Below are 23,793 nucleotides of genomic sequence, written 5' to 3'. Positions count from 1 at the left end.
CAATTAATACTAAAAATCCTAGAATATAATATAATATAAGCAGTGTTGCCAACATGTTTATAGCTGATGATGGTACGGAACCCTTTGAGCGCGAGTCCGACTCGCATTTGGACGGTTTTTTAATTAGATTTAGATTTTTTTCATTCATTTTAAATTTTTTATTCAAATTAGTTTTTTTATTTTTATCGATATCAATAACACAGTTATTCGTTTACAATTTGAATGTATGATTGTATGTTGATGTGTCTTCAAAAAATTAAAGCACTGTTGAAGTATTAGGGCAGTATGGCACTATGATTGTTCCAGGCTCGATCAGAAATAAATTGAGGCTATGGTGTACGCCTATGGTGTACATTATGATATAAAGTATTCTTTATAAGTAGGTATATTCACTGTTTCTCAAAGAACAAAAAAAATATTGTGGACCAACCTTAAATGCATTCGTTTAGAAGTTTGGAAACAAAAAATAGTGTATATTTTGCATGTACAACAAAATAATTATAAATATATAAACTTGAATAAAAATTACAAAACATAAACGTTATAATTCATGTTAGTTTATAATATCATAAGTCCAAAATGGTAGGACATATGCTGGTTCAAAATTCCCAGCTTCAAAAGCTAATGACGGCCGCCATAGTGACTTGCAAAGTTGCAAATGTTTGTTATAATAATTACCTTTCGTTTGATACCTACCCACTTTGAAGTTTCAGGTCTTTGAGAAACAGCGAGACTACTTATAAGGAGTACTTTCTACCGTAGGCGTACACAGCCTTAAATTTATGGTCAAACAATAATAGTGCCATACTGCCATAACACTTCGACAGTGCTTTCATTTTTTTTCAACACATCAACATATAATCAATCATACATTAAAAAACGAATAAAATATGTGTTATTGATACCGATAAAAATAAAAAACTAATTTGAATAAAAAATGGCAACAGTAAAACTTCAAAAGTAAGAAACCACTTCTAGCGACCACCTTAATGACTTGCAAATTCTAAAACTGGACTTGCAAATACTTGCAAATGAAAAGCTATTGTTCGGTACCATTTTCAAAGTTTTAGGTCGATTTGGGTGGGCTAACTTCGTAACTTTGACAGCTTTTACTGGCCGCCCGAGTTACTTGCAAATTCTAAAAACGAACTTGCAAATACTTGCTATTCATTAGCTTTCGTTTGATACCTATTTTGAAGTTCTGGGACAACTTGGGTGGGCCAACTTCTAAACTTTGAAAGCTCTTACTGGCCACCCGGGTGACTTGCAAATTCTAAAACCAGACTTGCAAATTCTTGCTAATCATAAGCTTTCGTTTGATGCTGATTTCAAAGTAGTTGGGCCAACTTCACAAGTTCAAAAGTTTATAGCGGTCGCCTGATGGACTTGCAAATTTCAAAAATGGGCTTTCAGATACTTGCTAATCATTAGCTTTCGTTTGATACCGATTTTGAAGTTCTCGGTCAAAATGGGTGGGCTACGTGAAGTTGGCCCACCTTTTCAGTTTTTGGATTCACGGTGAAAGTTTGGACTTGCAAATTCTAAAAATAGACTTGCAAATACTTGCAAATAACTTGCAAAATAATGGCATAGCTTTAAAAAAAATTGAAGTACTTAGGTGGGCCAACTTCACGAACGTAGTCAACAGTCCAGTTTTAATTAGACATCGGCAAGTACATAAACTAATCTTCCGCTTATTGGTCTAAAACTACAAAAAATACGGTGTGCCTTAGTAGGGTCGGAGCCGATGGGTTTTTTGGTACAAAAACATGTTTTACAGGAAAAACTCTCACGCCCTGACTACCTATTCTAGTGGATTTCGTTAATTTTTTTTTTTTATTTAAAAGTAGAGAACATTGTGTAGGTCAGATCAAAGTCCGATTTTGAAAATTATAATTTTGAATAATGCACAATATCTGTTCTTTTTCAAACGTATTTTTCAACTACTATTTTAAAAAAAATGAAAATTCGAGTTCTGATCCGACCTGCAAAAACTTTTCATCTTTCAGACAAAAAAACGACGCGTGGGAGTTTTTCCTGTAAAAGCATTTTTGTTCATCAAAATAATGCTCGATAATAGCCTTCGAAGTCAATCACTGACTTGTGCATGCGTGTGCGTAAATATCTTTATTTGCGCGTGTAATTACTAATTATAGCTCACTCATACTAATATCGATTTAAGTACTCACACACATGCACGTTCCCCGCGAGGCCGACACAACATGTGAATTTAATTGCCTACATTTTACTCCTTAATAAATGACCGGCACCGACACCCTTAATTCAATTAAAAATTATCATTAACTTACTACCCAGGCTTGGTTACACACTTACACGTGATATAATTCCAGCGGATGTCGTTGTTATCGTTACTCGTTAGATCCACTGGACAGTAGTTACGGGAAAGTGAAGAATATAAAACGTAAGATGTAGGTACCTACTCTAACTTATGGTAATTAGGAATATTTTTTTTAAATTATAATGGCCGTAGAAGTTTTATTTTACAGTATTATATAATTAATTTTCACACTAAACTTTTCATATATTATGGCTTTACTATGATTAATAAATATATAGGTTAGGATAAGTCTTGGGTTTTACTAAATGACGTATATTATTATTTATTAAGAGCAATAACTTTTTTTACTCAATTTGGCCAAAAATATTTTGGTCAATCATTTTTATAATCGGTGATTTCACTCAAAGATTACTTGATAACATAAAAAAATATAATTCTACGTAAGCATGTTTTGTCAACGTTACATAATAAAAGAGGTACCAATAATACCTATCGCTCACTATGGAAGTTCACCTTGAGTCCTTGATTCACGATCGTCGCTGTTTCATAAACCCACTCCATTAGTTCACGAACCCGTGTTTGCGACGGTCCGAACGCATGGGTGAAATACAATTATTTATAACACCTATAATACTAATTATATAAGTAATAATAAAATATTATATTAATAACAATAATGTCTTGTACATCATTGTTAGTTTGTACGGGAGTTGTTTTCTTCCTGCATGTCTTCCAGGTCATGTCCGTCGATATCGACGGTTCGGCGGACAGCGGCTTGCCGAAGACATGGATCGCGAAAATCTTCTACGAGGCGCTGGTCGACTTCAACGGGCCCAGAGACGTGGGCAGTACAGCGTGTCGCCAACAGACGCAAATGTACGCCAGACACTTGGAAAACGATTCGCTATGGGCGGTGCAGAGTCAGTAAAATATATTTTAATAATACATATACCTATTACCTACCCACTTAAATGTTAAGAAAAAGTAAAAATTGGGTATTTTATATAATGGCCAATGTGTAGTGGACAATGTATAATAATATGATATAATTGGAAGTTACTCGTTTCAATCAAAAGTATACCTTTCTCTTTTCCACCGATTCACTATTCGACCAAATCATAAATAGGTAAATTCCCCTTACTATCGTATAAAAAACGCAAACCTATAGGATGGCATTTTAATAATATTGAATGTTGTATAACTATTATAGGAACAATTATTAATTAACAATTAATAAATATATTTAAAAAATATAAATTATTCAATTAATCAAACAAATGTTCGATTTTATTCAATTTTGGTTTATGGGAAAAAAAAATTAATAGTTGAATACAAGGTTCCACATAATAGTTACAACAACTTCAGATGTTAAATTTGACTTCCAATCTGTGCATATTATTATCCTCGTGTAAAGGATTACTAGCTAACGTCCTAGCAATAACCTAACCTATAGGTATAATATGAACACAATTTTGGAGGAGATGTTATTGGCTATATTTAACGGGCGCGGGAAAAATGAATCTGCACCAGATATTTTTCAGATAGTAGGAAATAATAAATAATAATCTTTACAACTAGAGAAATATGATTATTTCGTAACTTTATTTATTGTACTATTAATTTAAATTATAGGTAAGTACCTTTATAATTATATAAATAATTTAACTTTGTAACCACTGAAACAATTTCCTCATTTGCGTACCTATCTAGATGATAATATATTTAGTCATTATCGAATGAATATATTATTATATTATAAAGCAGGAAATGCAGCAAAAAAAATGTATTGCTCATATGACTAGCGTCTAGCTTTACAATATATTAAAAAAAGGCAACAAAAAATAAAGATAATTTTTCGGTATCTTAAACTTTAACAACATTAAAGCTATAACGAGACAAAACTCTTTCTGTTTAATGCAAATTAATTAATATATTGTTGTACGTTTTTATAAGATGGTAATGCGGGTTTGGCATCCTCTTAAATACTATTATAATAATATGTTGTATTTTACGAATCACGCCAACAATTCAAATTATTTTAAACTCTAAACGATAAACAGGAAACAGGATTCTGGTTTGTTTTCCCATAGAAATCATTTTTTTTTTAACTAGAATCAATTGTTTATATAATATTATTATATTATGTAATACATGTCTAGTGTATGCATTTGGAATTTTCGTAGGTAATAATGAAACAGGTATATTGCGTACAATATTCGAGACGGAAATTATATAACAAAAAGTAATAATAAATAAATAATAATAAATCATAGATATAAGTATAATATAGCTACTGCCAACTTTAGTCAGGTCAATGTCGAAATTTCACGTGTCTGCAGTATACTATTATAGACGCGCAATAGATTTTCTATTATAATATTATAATACATAGGCGTGTCTTGAACTATTTCGCAGATCTGGCCGTGGTAATTTTTTGGGAATTCCCATATGAGATCACCTGTGTACCTCCCCAAAAAGTTCTAAAAGTTAGGGTTGGGATTATTTACATTAGCATTGCTTACCGTTTCCAGAGTGACCAGACCCATATGCACAGCTCCTATAACTTACCCGTTTATGCAAACCTAATAATATGTATTATTTTTAATTTTTAAATATCGTTATGTTTTTTTAACAATATATTAATATGCAGTGTCTGATTCTTGGATACGGTATCCGAACGGCATACTTGTCGGCACCTCACACCACATGGGTGTGTACGATGAGTGCGTCAGCGTTCACAGGCCAATTCAGGGCAAATACTGTATACCATCCGTCAAACTCGGATCGTCAAACGGCGTCGATTTTACGGTCGGCAAACCCGATCAACCGCAGAGCAACGACCACGCCTGGCGTGAGATACTCGGGGTGAGTAGTGAGTACGTAATAGGTACGCGATAGGTACAATGACAAGTTCAATGGTCAGCGGAATAGGTATATTATAATTATATTATAATATTAAAGATAGTAGATATTATGAACTCTGTCGTGAGAATATAACTCTGTTTGGAACTTCTTATATTTAATATTAGAACACCATCAGTCAGCCCTCGAAAAAGAGGACCAAACAAATACAATTCTTCAAGGAATCCAATTTAGTCCTATTTTAGGTAAACAATTTAACAATGTGTAGGTACGACAATGATAACTTATTGAAAGAAACGTATTTTTTTAAACAAATAAAAAAATATATTTAAAAAAGCATTATTGAAAAAAAAACTATAATATAGTAGCATTACGCGGTAACAACCACGGCTGGTTCTCATTAATTACGGTCTATAACCTATCGTATACCTACCTAACTTCGTATTGTATTTCTAATAGTAAAATTATCTACATAGTTCGTAGATCATGACAAACAACTGCACAGGAATGTCGTAAAATTTGGCATTTGCATCCCGGACTCTTGCACTGCTGCCGATCTCCAGGTTACGCTACAAAAGGAATTCGACAAACACTTCCTACCACATCAGGTTAAAGCTCAAGTCGAAGTCGAATCAATATTGTGTTCGACGGATAAGGACGAATATCCGTACGATACCGGCTACTATTTGACCAGGTAACGAATGTCTAGATTAAAATTAATGCAAATTATTTAATTGTTCTATCGGCACAAAAAATAATTATTATATCTAGATTAATACCTACATATTATATTTCAAAAAATAAAATTATAGGTACGTTTTTTTTAAATTTGATTTTTTAATTGATTTACTAACAAAATAAGAGTAAATATGCATAAACCCTTTAAATATACAAAACTAATAATAATATTATATAATATACATTTGTTGAAAACTATTAAATACAAAAACCATTGATATGAAGTTAAATTTCATAAAATATTCATAATATTTTTCTGTTTACACGGTATAATTTTCAAAATTTCGACCTATATTATATAGAGATGTCAGAATTGACTTATCGATTTTTATTTCAGGAAAAACTCTCACGCCTCGTTGATATGTCGAATTCTGAGTGGAATGATGTGTGTTTTTTTTGTATCTGTGTAAACGATAAAAAGTCGAAATAATGTTTCGATTTTCAACTTCAGCATCTTATTTGATGACAAAGTGAATGTTGTTGGAGTGTCAAATTTTAAAATTTCCAATAGTTTTCAAAAGCGCCGGAAAAACAACATAAAATTTAAGGAAAAACGGAAATTTTTACGTAAAATTGGTTTTCCACAAAATCGATTTTGGTTTTTGGTGTAAATCTAAAACAAATTAACGTATATACATGAAATTTTCACTGGTTGTTTATATTTGCGTTTTCTATACACGATACTATTTTCAAAATATTTAAAATTTTTGATTTGTTCTGAACTGTTTAGGAACATTTTCTGTTTCCAATTTTATTAGTCGTTTTTTTTTGATTTTTCTATGAATGTCGATAAAACTTTATTTGTTTAGTAAAAAAGCTTGAACATTCAATACAAGGCTCCTACTACCTATATTGTTACAATGACATTTGAAAAATATTAAAAATCCTTAGTCCCAGTTTTTATTTATAAGCATTTATAAAGTTCAAATCTTGACAAAATACGAAAAAATCACGAAAATTAGCAAATTATTTTGAGTTTAAATTTATAAAAATTTTTCCTTTTAAATCTAAGATTTAAAAATGTAATCCAAGATTCCTCATGAGTTTGTCTACCTTTATCAAAAAAAAAATAATCAAACAAGCAAATCAAATTAAATTTTTATGAGAATTTGAAATTCATATTTTTACAATATTGGTTATTCACTCGATTTGTCATGTAGCGGTTTTGTTATTTTATTGTTATTCAAAAATTAATTTCTGTAAATAAAATGAAAATTTTACTGAATGGTTATATTTTCATTATCTATACACCATAACATTTTGAAAATATTTTGACTCTTTTTGAGCAGTTACGGACACTGTCAGTTTTCAATTTTTTTAGTTTTTTTTTCTATAAATATCAATACAATTTTTTTGTTGGGTAAAATAGCGTGAAAATTTAATGCAAGGCTCCGGATATATTGTTATAATAGCAGTTGAAAAATATTAAAAATACATAGGCACAATTTTTTTTTATAAGTATTTAAAGTCCAAATTTTGACAACATTTAATAATTATTTTGTAGTTAAAAATGTATAAAATGTTTAACTTTTATAGCTAAGGATTGAAAATTTAAAACATGGTTCCACGTAAATAGGTAAATATTATATAAATTACTTTATTCATAATATCATCAAAATATATATATTTAGTAATATCGTAGGCTGACTGACTGTTTTCGCCCTGAATCGTTTTTCTTATACAATGATAATATTATATAATTGAATTCAAATATAACACCATCCATTACAGTAACCCACTTTTAACCTACTGTACATCAGAGCGACATCCACTTACCCACTTTTATTGGTCATTTTTTTATCTGAAAGATGAGAAGTTTTTGCAGGTCAGATTATACGTCAAATTTTTATTTTACTTTAAATAGTAGTAGAAAAATACGTCTAAAAAGAACAACAAATTGTGCATTATTCAAATGCATAGTACAGTTTCTATAATTATAATTTTCAAAATCAGACTTTGATAAAACCTACAAAATGTTCTCTACTTTTTTTAAATAAAAAAAAATTAACAGAATCCGACTATTCTACAGGGCGTGAGAATTTTTCCTGTAAGACATGTTTTTTGTATCAAAAAACGCACCGGCTCTGGCCTCCTTAACGTTATAAAAATTTCCACAACAGTTTGAAAATTGAACACAAAGTTCCTTATAATTTTTATTCTAACCAATCAAAAATATTAAAGATATGAAAGCACAATTTTTTAGATGCATTAAAAGTTCAAAGTTTGAAAAAACTACGACAATTTGCAATTTTATTTATATTTAAGAAATTTTTTAGTTTTTACAGTTCGAAAATATAATATTATAGGTTCTTCATAAATAACTACCAACCGTAAGTAAAAGTAAAACTTTAATATAGGTAGATAGTATTTAAAAAAAAACATTAGAAATATAAATTTAAAAAAAAAAATGTTAACACTTTTTGATCTACTTACATCTATATTATCTTATGTTTAACTTGTAGTAGCCAGTAGGTTTTTTGGTTATTTCTGATTATACACCTTTGTATGACTATTAATCGTAATATTTTTTTCGAATTTGCTTGAAAGTTCACTAGTTGGATTCATATTCTTGGTCTGCTGCTTATCGACGGCGTACCATTTGATAATAATAATACGGGATAACAACGGAAAAAATAGTAAGTAGAGTATTTTTTTTTTTAGTTATAAATATAAATAACTAGATAGGTACATACCCATAAGTAATAGTATTAACAATAATTATACGTTTTATAATATTTAATTAATCAATTACTTTTACAAAACCAGAAAAATCCTTAAAAAGGCATGGTATATATAAATTTCTTTAATCAATTTATACGAACAATTTATTTCGTTAAACATCTGCTCAATTCTTTCGAGTTTCGGGGGGAGACTCCTGGGTTTCCAGCATCGCCCTTTGGAAAGACTGGGCAAGTTAACGATTTTTTTTTAACTTGTTAAGTTAAGTTATTTTGAAATAATAAAGTTAAGTTAAATTAAAAGTTACTCGTATTTTTTTTCGTTAATTAAAATTAACTTAACGTTTTTACTTAATTTTAACTTTTAACTTGTTAATGCCTAGCTTGACCTTTTGGCATGTCAACGTAAGGTACCTATCATATTATTATTCAAGGCTGAGCATTAACGATTTAATAAGTTTAAAGTAAGTTATTTTTGACTTATCAACTGAACTGTTTTAATTAACTTAACTTTAACTTAACTCCTTTATATATTTACGTTAACTTAATATCAACTTATATTATTTTTAATATTCACTAAGTTAATTTTGAATTTTCATATTATCCAAATATTATTTTTATTAATTATAAGTTTGTAGAATATAGAAAATATTATCACAAAAAAAAAGATATATTTACAAAAAAATATAGTAAAATATAATAAATAAAAACTAATATGTCGTATTAATTAGGTACTAATTTATAATAATATAGGGGTAACAATGTAACATACTATTTGTTTAGTCTCCCTTCTTGCCCAGCCAATAGCCATGTTATTATTGCACTTATTATTGTATTTTATATTTTACAGGTGAAATGCCAGAAACGTTTGGCTCATTCTCGCTAATTCGCAACTGCAGAGATCTGATCAAATACAACAAAAACAACGAATTGAACATCTTCAATGGGCTAAAAGTTGTTGCCATGTTATTGGTGTTGTTCTGCCATAAATTTCTATATTTTGTAATAAATCCGATCACATCCGGGATTTACCTTGAAAAGGTAATCCAAATATCATAATGATACTATGATGCGGGAGCATGCAACGATCATTTACATGACCTATTTCTAACTTTGCTTTGCTTTGCTTGAGTGACTGCCCCTGGGGCATTTTGCCTATACTAGTGGTTTAAATTATTTGAGTAATATAATGATTACTAGTTAGCTGATGCCCATTTTAGCGGACGTTGTGTCGGGGTTTTGTATCGTGTTTCACTGGGTTTGTGGCCGAGGTATCTTATATGTGGGTACTTGGAGTATGAGTTCTTGTGAAACATCGCAGATGCCTGGTTGCTGATGGTTCCCCTGATGGTTTTTAAGCCTGCGGAGCTGCGAAGAATATCATTCCTGACAAACGTGGGATTGCCCGTAATGGTGCGGAGGCCAATTGTTTGTACTGCCTCAATTCTTTTCCATTGGTGCTTCGATACAAGGGGTGCTCAAGCTGCACCAGCGCATGTTAATATAGGGATGACATACATTTTGAGGATCAGGATTTTAGTTTTTAGGGGTAATGGGCTTTTCTTGATGATTAGGGGGTATAACATGCCCCTGACCATGGTGGCTCTTTTTCTAGTGGTATTGATGTGCTGTGTTACGCCATGTCGTCTGTTTAGTGTTACACCGAGATATTTCACGTTATCAGACCATTTTATTGGGTGACCATTGATTTTAATTAGAGGAATATTTTTGGTGTTTTTGTTTCCGAAGAGTAGTGCTTGGGGTACTCCAGAGAGGATTGGGTGGTTTGTAGATGTTTGATCTTCTTGTTTAACTGCGAAGGTTCGGTTTTCAAGGAATGATTGTACGATTTTAGTCAAAGCTGGGTGGATTTGCATTTTGTTCATTTTAAAAAGGAGGCCATCGTGCCAAACTTTATCAAAAGCTTTTTCCACGTCAATAAAGACTGAGACTGTGTTGATTTTAGAGTTCCAATTTACACATATATCATCTATCAAATTGGTCAATTGTTGAACTGTTGAGTGGCCTGGACGAAAAGCGAACTGTTCTTCCCTAATTATATGGGAGATGGTTTTTTGGATGTTTTCAAGAATTATCCTTTCGTAGACTTTTGAAAGGAAGACAGCAAGGCAATGGGACGGTAATTTTCCGGAAGTGAGTGGTCTTTCCCCGGTTTGTGGATCGAGATAATGACTGCTTCTTTCCGTATGGAAGGGAAATAATTGAGTCTTAAGCAACCGTTTAAGATGTTTGTAAGGGTTATAAGTTTGTTCTTAGGGAGGAACTTGAGAGCTGTGTTAGTATAAGGTCTTCTCCGGGTGCTTTTATTTTAGGCAGGTGCTTGATGATTAGTTGAACTGAACCGGGTATTGTGTAGAGATTGGAAGAATCGATAGGTGTAGATCGGATATTGTGAGCCATTTCTTCTAATTCTAAGATGTCTGGGCCGGGGTTAGGTTTGAATTGTTTTTATAGGGATTCCGCTATTAATTCAGCTTTAGATTTCGCGTCGAAAATAAGGCCGTTTGGTCCTTGGAGAGGATGAATTGCTGATTTTTTTAAGTAACCTTTGTTAATTTTGTATAGTGATCCATCTTTGGTGTCAAGGGAGGTAAGAAACCGGTCCCACTCGTCTATAGTTAAAAATATTGTAGGCAACCCCCCAAATTTCTGGTTTGCAACGCTTATGGTGGTTAGTGTTAGTAAGAAGGGATACACAAATGGAAACATTTTACCCTTAAGTAATAATTAATAGTAAAAAATGTATTCATTCACCGTCACATACTCACATTATACATTTTATTTTTGTAGAGAAAATACAATTTATTATTATTTATGATCTATTTTGTAAGAATTTAAATATATAATCCGCCTTCTATTTTTGTGAGGAATAAAAATGTTCCTGAACATTTTTGAACGATTTGAATATAAAATTGTTTACTTGCTTTGCATTTTTTTCAGTTAAAAAATATAAAATACATGTAGGGTTATACCATTTATACACGATGTATAAGATATCTACTATCTACATAATATATTATGACTTATTAGAATTAAATGGTACCTACTCCAACTTTAAAATTCACGATCTAATATAAAATCGTTTCGTGTGTGTTGATATTATATTATATTATTTAAATAGGTCCAATAGAAAAACTACTCAACAACAGATTAACGGTGCCACTGGGTAGACTATCCTATACAGTTTATCTTGTCAACATCATCGTTATGATGATGATAGAAAGTAAACAAAGAACAGCCGTAACTCCTTCATCATATATATTGGTAAGTGAATACTTTATACTAATCAGATCTATTTATTTAGTCTTATTAGTTAAACTGCATGCATCTGTTCATATTTATATTTATAATTATCATCTTAAAATAGCTACAACTAACATTGTCTTTTATCGATAGAAATAGATAGCCAGTAACGGCTAGGAATGTCTTATTTTATTAAAATAATAATAAAAAAAAAAATCAGATATCATCGTTTTAATATCACATTAAGAAGTTGTACTTAATATATGAATTGATAAAATTAATCAACAATTGACAGACAGTATTCAAATTCTAATTACGATTTAGGTTCCATGTAATTACAGTGATACAACTTATAAGTCAATACTTAATAGCAATAATAATATATGAGTTAATATTACCATTGATTATAAATACTAGTACCTACTTATAAGTTATAAATTATGATCAATGATAATACCTAGAATATTATAATTATTGTTAAATTATAATATATATTAAGAACAAATTACTAAGTATGTGGTACACTGAAAAAAACCTATATAGTAATATATAAGTTTTTAAATAACCCAAGTTATTTTTTTTTCATTAAATGCCCCATTGTCTACATTTGAATTATATTTTATAAATTATTGTATTTTTTACTAATGCAATTGACGTTTCAGGTTGATGGATGGATTATCGGATCGTTCAGAACATACTTTGCGGGAACTTTGCTGTATTTGATCATTGATGCACCGCTTGGACTGTTGATCAAACTATTATTGTTTGGAAAGTAAGTAGGTATAACTATCTAATACTAGCCGATCCCGTGCAATTCGTTGCCCGTTGAGTGCCACGTAGATTTGGCGTGCGTTGCCCGTTAAATGTATAAACTTTGTATGACTCAACATTTATTCAATTCGTTATTTAATATTCGGTGTATGGTGTTGAAAACTTTTCTAAAATACATTTCTTCGTAAATACTGTTTTATATAGAACACGTGGACATATCGATGGCGTCGGCACTACGGCAACACGAAATGAGACGGACGCCAAAACCAAATGAGACGAAACAAAAAAATACATCAGTTCTGTAACCGCGTATGTACTATACCTTTATTTGTTTTCACATCATTCCGTATACAATTTTTAACACCATAATGGACTTACCATGGATAATTTTATTAGTTAAGTATTTTGTTTGTTGAGAAGTGAAATTTACCGGTAAAATAATATCAGTAATAATAAAAGTAGATACTAGATATTGCAACCGTAAAAAAGCTGCTTTAGTAGCTTATAATTTGTTAAATGATTCTAGTATTCCACTGTAAGATTATCATCATTTTATGAAAAAACATAAGAGCAATTTCAAGTCAAAATTAAATAACACACAGTAGAACATTTTCTTTAAGTACTATAATATGTATGAATATTGTATGTTTGGTATATTACAATATACTCGCATTTTATCAATAATCTACAATTCATATTTCCTCCTATGTGAATTTTGTATTTACAAGTTGGTTTCGCTTACAACCTGTAGAGCTATAAATGTTCATGAACATTTTTTTGGTTGAAATTTTTTTTTTTTTGGATATCGTAATTTTAGATTCTGAGTGAAACGATGAATGTATTGATTTTACAATGATGTGTGTTTTTTTTTTTATTTTTTTTTTATTTTTTTTTATTTTTTTTTTTTATTTTTTTTTTTATTTTTTTATTTTTGTGTCTGTGTACACGATAAGTAGTCGAAATAATGCTTCGATTTTCGACTTCAGTATCTTGTTCGATGGGAAAGTGAATATCGTTGGTGCATTGGGGAGGTCAAAATTTTAATTTCCCAGTAGTTTTCAAAAGCTATGTGAAAAACAAAAGAAAAATTAAGGAAAAACGGGAATTTTTACGCAAAATCGATTTTTAACAAAATCGATTTTGGTTATTGGTGTAACTCTAAAACAAATGACCGTAGATGCATGAAATTTTCACTGGTTGTTTATATTTGCATTTTCTATACACAATACAATTTTGAAAATAATTTGACTTTTTTTGAACTGTTTACGGACATTGTCAGTTTTCAGTTTTTTTAAATTTTTTTTCTATAAATATCAATAAAATTTTATTTGTTCGGTAAAAAAGCTTGAAAATTTAATAGAAGGCTCCTAGGTTATTGTTTCAAAGGCAGATGAAAAAAATTAAAAATCCTTAGTCACAGTTTTTTTTTATACACGTTTAAAGTTCAAATCTTGAAAAAATACGGAAAAATCACGAAAATTTGCAAATTATTTTGAGTTAGAAATTCATAAAAAATTTTCTTTTTAAATCTAAGATTTTAAAATCTAATACAAGATTCCTCATAAGTTTGTCTAACTTTATCAAAAAAAAAATTTCTACAAGAAAGTCAAATTAAATTTTTATGAGCGTTTTAAATTCATATTTTTACAACATTAGATATTCACTCGATTTCTCATGTACCGATTTCCTTATTTTCTTGTAATTCAAAAACGAATAACTGTAGATACATGAAAATTTCACTGAATGTTTATATTAGCATTTCCTATACACCATACAATTTTGAAAATATTTTGACTCTTTTTGAGCTGTTTACGGACATTGTCAGTTTTCAATTTTTTTAGTTTTTTTTTCTATAAATATCAATAAATTTTTATTTGTTGGGTAAAAAAGCGTGAAAATTTAATATAAGGCTCCTGATATATCGTTCTAATAGCAGTTGAAAAATATTAAAAATACATAGGCACAATTTTTTTTTATAAGCATTTAAAGTTCAAATTTTGACAACATTTATCAAATTTATAATTTATTAATTATTTTGTAGTTAAAAATTTATAAATTTTTAACTTTTATGGCTAAGGATTGAAAATTTAAAACAAGGCTCCACGTAAATAGGTTATATATAAATTACTTTATTCACAATAATATCATCAAATATACTTGGTAAAATCATAGGCTGACTGACCGTTTTCGCTCAGAATCGTTTTTCTTATACAATGATATTATATCATTGAATTCAAATTTAACACCATCCATTACAGTGACCCACTTGTAACCTACCGTACAGCAGAGCGACATCCACTTATCCACCTTTTTTTTTTTTTTAATTATAGGCCATTTGTTAATTATTTATTTAATCATTTATTCACGAAACATTTACCGACTTACTTATAAAATAAAAATGTTAACTATGTATGTTTAATATATTTTCTTAATTAAAAATGTAGGTGTAATAAATTTAAAAAAAAAATCTAGAATTTAGAATTAATTGAATATTTATTAGGTACATCAGTACATGATTATTATAATACATTATTTATATTATATTAAAATCAATTTTGGTTTTAATCTCTAATAATTAATTTAATTTTGTATTTATATATTTTAGAATCACTGTCTGGTTGGATAAACACCACACAAGATCACAAGGTTATAAAGAAATAATATCAAATATTTTAAAACATTGCTGTCAAAGTCAACATCAAAAACCACATTCACAGATGTAGCCACTGAAATAGTAGTTAATATAATTAATAACTAAATATTTAAAATACATAGGCAAAAATAAGCATATTATATGCAGGAATAAAAAAATATCTTATAATATTATTTTGTGTTACTTATTTTATTTTAAAAGTTATCCTTTTTCAAATAATAAAAATGTGGGTAAGTTTGTACATTGGTTCTCCTTTACATGGGTTGTGTTTGGAGTGTACTGTGTCACCAAACTCATGTCTCATACTGATTGCGATCACAATTTGCGATCTAAAGTTTTGAGCAATTTAATTTTATCGTATATTGTAAAATATATTTCCTGGTTTATTTATGTCATACAAAGTGTCCGCAATCGATTTTTATCAATTTATTTTCACCGTACAAAATTTCCGCGATCGATTTTTATCAATTTATTTTCACCGTACGAAATGTCCGTGGTATGCAACTCAAACAATAGATAGTACAAAGTGTCCGTTTACCGGCTAATCTCCCATACCAGTTTTATTAATGTTATCTACCTAGATATATTAAACACATTTTGTATTCAAATTTAAATCATACAGTTTAATTGTATTATTCAAAAACAAAATTACAAAAGTAAAGATTTATGTTCAGAAATTTAACATTACACACATAATATACACAATTGTTTAACAAATTGTAATAATTATTACGGCAGTATACGTCATATATACTATTATTATTTTATTTTAAATAAAACCCAATGAATGACATGGAGAATATTTTTTATTTCAAAATTTAAATAAATATAATTGTATTTTGTGTACCTATAGGTATTATAGGGGCGTACCCAGGAATTTTTCTAAAGGGGTCCACATATTTTTAACATGTAAAAATTATACAATCAGTGGTTGGCGTTTTAAGAATTATGTCCGAAATGCTATGGTGCGTTTATATACCTGTAGCGGTCGAGGACGGCGTAACTTGATTGAGGGGCGGGTAATCTACCAAGTTCACTTATGTGGGTGAAAGACGATCGGGCGTTTCGATGAAGGAATACCAGCTTTAGCTTTCTACACTTCATTGCGATAGGGGGGAGGACTTAGAATTCCATTGTTTCTTGTAAGGAAGTGGGCACCGGTGATAGTCATGATTCGTATAGCCACGTTTTGAACTGCCTCGTTGTTTCTCCAATTCGACTCGCTTATGGGTGGGCCCTAAGATGTAGCAGCGTATAGTAGAATCGGTCTTATGTAAATTTTGTATATGTAGAGTCTGGTTGTCATCGGTATGCGAGATTGACTGTTTTGTTTTCGGTTACAGTGCAGCTCTGGCTTGTTAAGCTTTATGAACGCAAGATTTAACATAATGGTGTAGCTGAAGTGTTTCAACGAGGGTGACACCGAGATATGTATTTCTATTTTTCCAAGCAATTGTAGTATCTTGTATTTTTATTTGACGACTGGACGCATTGCGTCTATTCCCGAAGAGTACTGAAACTGTTTTCTGGGTGTTAAGTTTTAGGCACCATTTTAAATCCAGTCAGTTATTGTTTTCACTTGTCTCTGTAGATGGTTTATTGCTATATTCTTTGACGTGTTTCTAGAATGAAACATCATGTCGTCAGCGAATAGGGACGTGACACATATGGGGGGTGGCTGGGAGATCGTTTATATAATGGCTGTATAGAAGGGGGGAAAATGAGCCATGAGGGACACCTGCTTTTATCGTTCTTTCTGTAGATGTATGGTTACAGAGTTTGATTTTGAAGGTTTGGTTTGACAAAAAGGATTTTGTAAAGTTTTTATTAGAGGAGAGGGACTGTAGACATTGTGTGAAGTTTGTGAATTAGTCCATCATATCAAACTCTGTCAAATGCTTTCTCCATGTCTAGGAATATGGCTGCAGTGGTCTGTGTTGTTAGTATTGATTTACAGATCGTCGATGAGTGTAGCAAGTTTGGTTGTCGTCGAATGTCCGTTGATAGAGAGTATGCTTGTATGTATGAGTGATAGAAGGGATGGTGATGGTGAGGTGAGGATTAGTTACATTAGATTTTCGATGGATAATGATATGATCCATTATATGCTAGCGATTGAAGATCTTCGCTTTGTTGAATATTAAGTTCTTTGATCCATTGACTATTTGGTTCCGTAGTGTTCCTTACGAACCTAGTGACGCTGTTATATTTATTAGTGATGAGTTTTAGACCTCCTAGAGACGGCTCCAGTCCTGTTTTGAGACAAGAGCACCCCCAGGCTGGTCCTCCGTTATAACTAGGCTTTGCATTGAGTGGGATGACCTCCGTATAAATTTACTACTACTACTTGGTAGGACAGCTTTACGCCTATATTCTATGCCAGGCTTTTTGCCTTTGCTAGTAGCTGGATGTCAAGTGGAATTTGCAAATTAAGGATTTTTTTTTTTTTATTTATATATTGACTTATTGCCCATAATTTTACTCTAGGTCGTTGTTTATGTCTAGAGGCTTGTGATGGGTGGGAAGTCTGGCCAATATTCTTTATATGGATGTACTAAGAAGTTGAGAAACGGTGGAAGGTTGCTAAGGCATACTTATTGATTAAGTTCTTGATAGGGATGAAACCGGTTGTGTGAAGAAGTACTGAGTTTTTTACTATGGACGGTTGACCTAGTATTACTCTGATACCTATTGTCTGTACTGCTTCTATTTTCCTCCATGTAGATGTGCTGATGAAGGGTGCCCATGCTTCACCGGCGTAAGTTAAGATAGGGATAATGTACATTTTGAAAAGGTTTAGTTTGGTTTTGGTGGGGATTGGGCTTTTCCTGTTTAAAATTGAATATAGTAGGCCGCGAATTTGAGTAGCTTTTTTGACAATGTTTGACGCGTGAGTAGAAAAGCTTAATTTATGATCAATTGTTACTCCTAGATATTTAACGCTCCTGGACCAAGGGATTTGAATGTTATTTATTTGGATATTATTGATGTTTGTAGTCTTTGTACGGCCGAACAGGATTGCAATGGTTTTGGATTCATTTATACAAAGTCACCATTTTTTAAACCAGTCTGATGCCAGGTTTATTTGTTTTTGGAGTTGTAAGGATGCAATACGCGCATTGTGGTTTGAACAATAAAACATTGTGTCATCCGCAAATAACGAGACTCGAGAAATAATATTAGTAGGTAGGTCATTTGTATAAATATTAAAGAGCGTAGGGGAAAGACAAGAGCCTTGATGCACGCCCACGAGTATGTGTCTGGTGGACGAGAATTCAGCCAGAACTTTAACAACAACGTAAACACCGCTTCCATCTTTCTTGACGTAGAGAAAGCCTTCGACCGACTCTGGTACGTAGGTCTCCTCTACAAACTATCTCAACTCAACATCCCGAATCTTCATCACAAAAATCGAAGACTCATTCTCGTCCACCAGACACATACTCGCAAGTGTCCTTCAAGGATCCTGCCTCTCTCCTACTCTCTACTTGACGTACATAAATGGTATACCAACAACTCCAAAAGCTCATCTCTCACTATTCGCTGACGACACAATGTTCTTTACTTTCGACAAAAACCCGAAACGCGCAGCCATACAATTACAACACCAACTCAACCTAGCTACTACACGGTTTCATCGCTGGAGAATCAAAATAAACCCGACCAAAACCGTAGGTGTCCTTTTCGGACGTTCAAATACTTCACCCATCCCACCATTAATACTCGACAATCATCCAGTGAACTGGTCCAATCACGCTAAATACCTTGGCGTTACAATCAGCCGCAGACTCACCTTCGATAAACACGTCCAAAACATCACCAAAAAGGCCACTCGCGTTCGCGGAATGCTCTACCCCATACTTAACCGTTCTAGCCCCGTCCCACAGACTTCGAAACTCAACATTCTAAAACTCTACGTCTCTCCAATTTTCTCTTATGCAGGCCCCTCTTGGGCACCCTTTATCGGTCCCTCACACTGGAAACGCATCGAATCTGTCCAAAACATCGGTATTCGCACGGTAACAAGTATGCACTCTATCGTCAAAAACTCGGTCCTTTTAAAATCTGCCAATTTCAAGTCTATCCAAAACTCTATCCGTACCCAATCTAAATCGATGTTCTACAAAAACTCCTTCTCTGTTCATGCCCACATCCGACTCTTAGGTAAAACTCACCCCCCTCAACCACTAAAAACAGGATCAAACCCTACCCACTATCATGGGTAGGCCAACAATTTTAAAATAATCACCCTCACCAACTTTCATCCACTAGTCGAGGCAAAAGCCTGGTATAGTTAACGGCATAGCCGCCCCTTCAAAGCAAAGCAAAGCAGGTATCATTTTTTTGGTTATCATTTGTTTTGGGTATCATTGACGAATCCTTAGCGGACGACTCCTTTGCTTCGTCTGACACCGAAGGAAGCCTAGTTTCTATCAAATCAAATTCTGATGTAATGAAAAAAGCCAAGATTAGCATCCCACCGATTTTCATCAAAAACTCCTCTGATTGGCGCAGAGCTGCACCAAACGTTTTTAAAGATTCTGACCTCACCCCTGAAACTTTTCGCGCGCAAGCTACCTCAATTGGATCCATAATTGTGAATACTTGCAAACCAACACACTACAGACAACTCCAAAAAATCCTACTAGAAATGAAAATACCTTTTCAAACTTCAAAACTGGGAACGCCAATGGCATTTCAAAACGAATAAACGAACTCAGTGCACTAGCATCTTCAATCAAACTTGATGTTATTTTAATCGGTGAAACACACCTAAAACCAAACTTAACCCTCAAAATCCCAAACTATTTTACCTACAGAAACGACCTGCCGTTAAGACCGGGCTCTAAAGCCCATGGCGGCACAGCTATTTTAATTCATCGTAATATTCATCAATCAATTCAAACAAATACTAAACTCCAATCTACTTCCATTCTAATTAAAATCCACAACGAAAGCTTGCTTGTTTCCTCGGTCTACAAATCTCCCTCGTCTACCTTGGACCCTTCAGACTTGGACCTTCTCATAAACAGTGCAGACAATTTCATAATTGCTGGTGACTTAAACTCTAAGCGCCCACTCTGGAACAGTCGTAAAACTAACTCTGCAGGAATGATATTATACAATCACCTGCAGCAAAACAACTACTCAATTATTGAGCGTTCAATTTTCTTTCACCTACATAATTCACTGGCTGGTAAAATAAGAGAGGAACAATTTGCCTTCCGTCAGAACCACTCCGCAACACTCCAATTAACCAAACTCATCGATCAAATTAGCGCTAACCTTAACCAGGGAATACAAACAGCCGCAGTTTTCCTCGATGTCGAAAAAGCTTTTGACTGCGTATGGCATGATGGGCTTCTTCACAAAATGCTGGAAATGAAAATCCCTTTGCAACTCATTAAAATAATTGAGTCCTTCCTATCAGATCGAACGTTTTCCGTCAAAATAGAAAGCTAAAACTCATCGCTAAAAGTAGCAAGGGCAGGCGTACCACAAGGCTCGTGTCTCTCCCCTACGTTGTTCAACATTTACACAAATGACATGCCCACAGAGCCAAAAGCCCATGTATCATAGTTTGCAGATGACACTGTGTTCTACTGCGCCAATCATAATGCGAGATACGCAACACTCCAACTCCAACGCCAAATAAACACAGCCTCAGAGTGGTTCAAAAAGTGGCACCTCCGAATAAACGAGGGAAAAACCACTGCAATCCTCTTCGGTCGTACACATAAATTGAACATCAAACTTGAAGTAAACAATATCGAAATCTCTTGGTCAAACAATGTGAAATACCTCGGAATTACAATTGATCATAAGCTCAGCTTCACCAATCATGCCGAAACGATAGTCAAAAAAGCAACCAAAATTCGAGGATCCCTCTACCCAGTGCTTAACAAAAAATGCCCAATCCCAGCTAGGACGAGACTAAACCTCTTCAAAATGTACATACAACCAATTTTAACCTATGCTGGTGCACCATGGGCACCATTCATCTGCAAATCCTCTTGGAAAAAAATTGAAGCGGTCCAAACTATAGGTATCAGAACCATCCTGGGTCAACCGACCATAGTACAAAACTCAGTTCTCCTAAACACAGCTGGTTTTGACACTGTCAGGAACACCATCAAAAAGAATGCTGCAGCAGTGTTTTACCGATGCTCAAAGTCTCAGTATAATCACCTCAGAAGAATAGGTCAGATCATCCCCCCACCACCTGACTTAAGATACACACAACGCCCTAGAGCAAAACTATAGGCAAACAACTAAAATATAAAAAAAAAAATAAAAAAAAAAATAACCCCAACCAACCAAATCAATCAAACATCCTGCGACTAGCAAAGGCAAACAGCCTGAAATAGTTAAATAGGCGAGAGCCGTTCTACCGAGAAGAAGAAGGTATCATTGTTCTAAGATGATTGGCGAATTCTATCTATCCAAACAGGAGCTGCGTATAAAATGATGGGCCTGAGGTATATTTTATATATTGTCAATTTGTTGGCCAGTGGAACAGTACTGTTTCGGTTTAGGACCGGATATACTTCTCTGAGATTTTGTTTCAACTATCAAACAGTTACGAGATGGCACGTACCAAGCATACCGCCCGCAAGTCGACCGGAGGAGAGGCGCTAAAGCCGCACGTAAGAGCGCACCCGCCACTGAAGGAGTGAAGAAGCCACATCGTTACCAGAAGAGCACAGAACTTTTGATCCGCAATTTGCCGTTTCAACGTCTGGTGCGTGAGATAGCCCAGGACTTTAAGACTGACCTGCAATTCCAGAGCTCTGCCGTCATGGCGTTGCAAGAAGCTAGCGAGGCCTACTTGGTCGGTCTGTTCGAAGACACCAATCTGTTTCCAGTGCGCAATCCACGCCAAAGGACATCCAATTGGCTCGTCGTATTCGTGGAGAACGTGCTTAGAATTATTGTTATTATTACCCTAAAAGGCCCTTTTCAAGGCCACCAAAAACAATATTATAATCATCAGTAAACCAAAATTTAATTCGCAGACACCATTAGATTTTTGATAATGATGAGAAGTATAATATCGGTAAGTACGTTCTTGGTAATTGGTTTAATATGATTTACAAGTGGCTATATTATTTTAGGGCAAGCCAAACACACGACGGATTCTGAACGTCTCTATGCACCTGTGTTGGGTCTTGGGGCGAGTAACCTAACTTAAGTTACAAGTTACTGTAACGAAATTACTTTTGGAGTATTTTAATTACATTTTATTGTAAGCAATTTATATGTAATTTAAGTCAGTTTTGTGTAGTAATTTTTACTAAATTACTCGTTACTTTTTTTTGGTTTAATACATTTTTAGAACGTATTGATAATATTATGTGTAAATATTAAAATATATCATATAACCTATAAGTTTTATAATGTATAGGTTAAGTTGTCTGAACAGTAATATTTCCCTTGCAGGCAATCTGAATACGTCGGTCGCAGACAATGTGCAAATCATCCACCTTGATATAGGCAATGTTCAAAAATTCGATTTTATAGCTTGTACTTGATCTTAATAATGTATGGACCTAATAACCAATGGCAACCAATAATAAATTAGTACTAATATCTGCTAAATATTTCTACTATATAACCAATAGCAACTATTTATAAACAACAATTTACAGCGTAAATCTCAAAATCCTCGTTTGGGTGGTAGGAGGGTGAAAAATACTTTACGACCATTGCCATGGGAAAGTGAATCTAGTACTTTGAATACCTTGAATTTAGTATAAAATGTTCAACTTGTATAGCTAAGGATTGAAAATTTAAAACAAGGTTCCACGTAAATAGGTAAGTAATATATAAGTTACGTAATACCTACCTTAGGAGATAAAAAGTTATATTTAATAGCAAAGGAGAAAAAATTAATGGAATTTTATTAAAGAAATGTATTTTAAAGAAAAAGAAAAAGGTCTAAAAATGGCAACTAAATTATCTTATAAACATATTTATTACTTTAATGAGAAAATGAATGTTAGGCTAGCTACTCAGTTATTAAGTAATAAGTAAAGGTTTGTTATTTTGTCAATCATTAAATTCAAAATTTAAAGACTGGGCCAACCGTAGAATTCTGCCAATTTATAGATGATGCGTTTGACATACTTAATTGCTGTTCAAAATATTCAACATCTCCATATAATAGGGTTTTAAGCTTAGAAACATATGATAACTAACTATTTAAATTTCATAAAACAGTTTGAGAAGTATGTATATGGCTTAAAGCATGTAGATGGGACCAGGGTTGTTGATTCACTGAGAAAAACTGTTTTTGTTGGTATAGTATGGGCTCTGAAAAAATGTATTAAATTACTATAATTTTATAATTGGAAATGGATATGGGATGGAATACATACTCCTTATAAAATATCACAAGACCGCATAGAAACATTTTTTAGCTAAATGAGATCGAGGGGTGGGTAAAATAACAATCCGTCAGCTAAAGAATTTAAAATTGCATAAAAAAAACTATTAGTGCATCACCATGTTAGTGGATCACAGTACCT

At 32.6% G+C, this 23,793-nt stretch overlaps 1 protein-coding gene and 1 pseudogene across 1 annotated transcript; both read left to right on the top strand.

Annotated features, from left to right (window-relative positions):
- The first annotated feature begins 2,888 nt into the window (after positions 1-2,888).
- On the top strand, positions 2,889-12,617 carry LOC132940671 (nose resistant to fluoxetine protein 6-like). Its single transcript, XM_061008379.1, has 8 exons — positions 2,889-3,219; positions 4,950-5,164; positions 5,638-5,855; positions 8,447-8,535; positions 9,428-9,618; positions 9,778-9,835; positions 11,720-11,862; positions 12,504-12,617. Exons 1-8 carry the CDS (start codon positions 2,976-2,978, stop codon positions 12,615-12,617), a joined length of 1,272 nt encoding a protein of 423 aa, XP_060864362.1. The 5' UTR covers positions 2,889-2,975.
- Positions 12,618-21,852: 9,235 nt separating this feature from the next.
- Positions 21,853-22,215, top strand: LOC132940670 (histone H3-like; annotated as a pseudogene).
- The last annotated feature ends 1,578 nt before the right edge of the window (positions 22,216-23,793 follow it).

This window comes from Metopolophium dirhodum, chromosome 3, assembly GCF_019925205.1.
Source record: "Metopolophium dirhodum isolate CAU chromosome 3, ASM1992520v1, whole genome shotgun sequence".
NCBI classification, from domain to species: domain Eukaryota; kingdom Metazoa; phylum Arthropoda; class Insecta; order Hemiptera; family Aphididae; genus Metopolophium; species Metopolophium dirhodum.
Note: the sequence above shows the minus strand (reverse complement) of the source record. Positions and strands in the feature narration are given on the sequence as shown.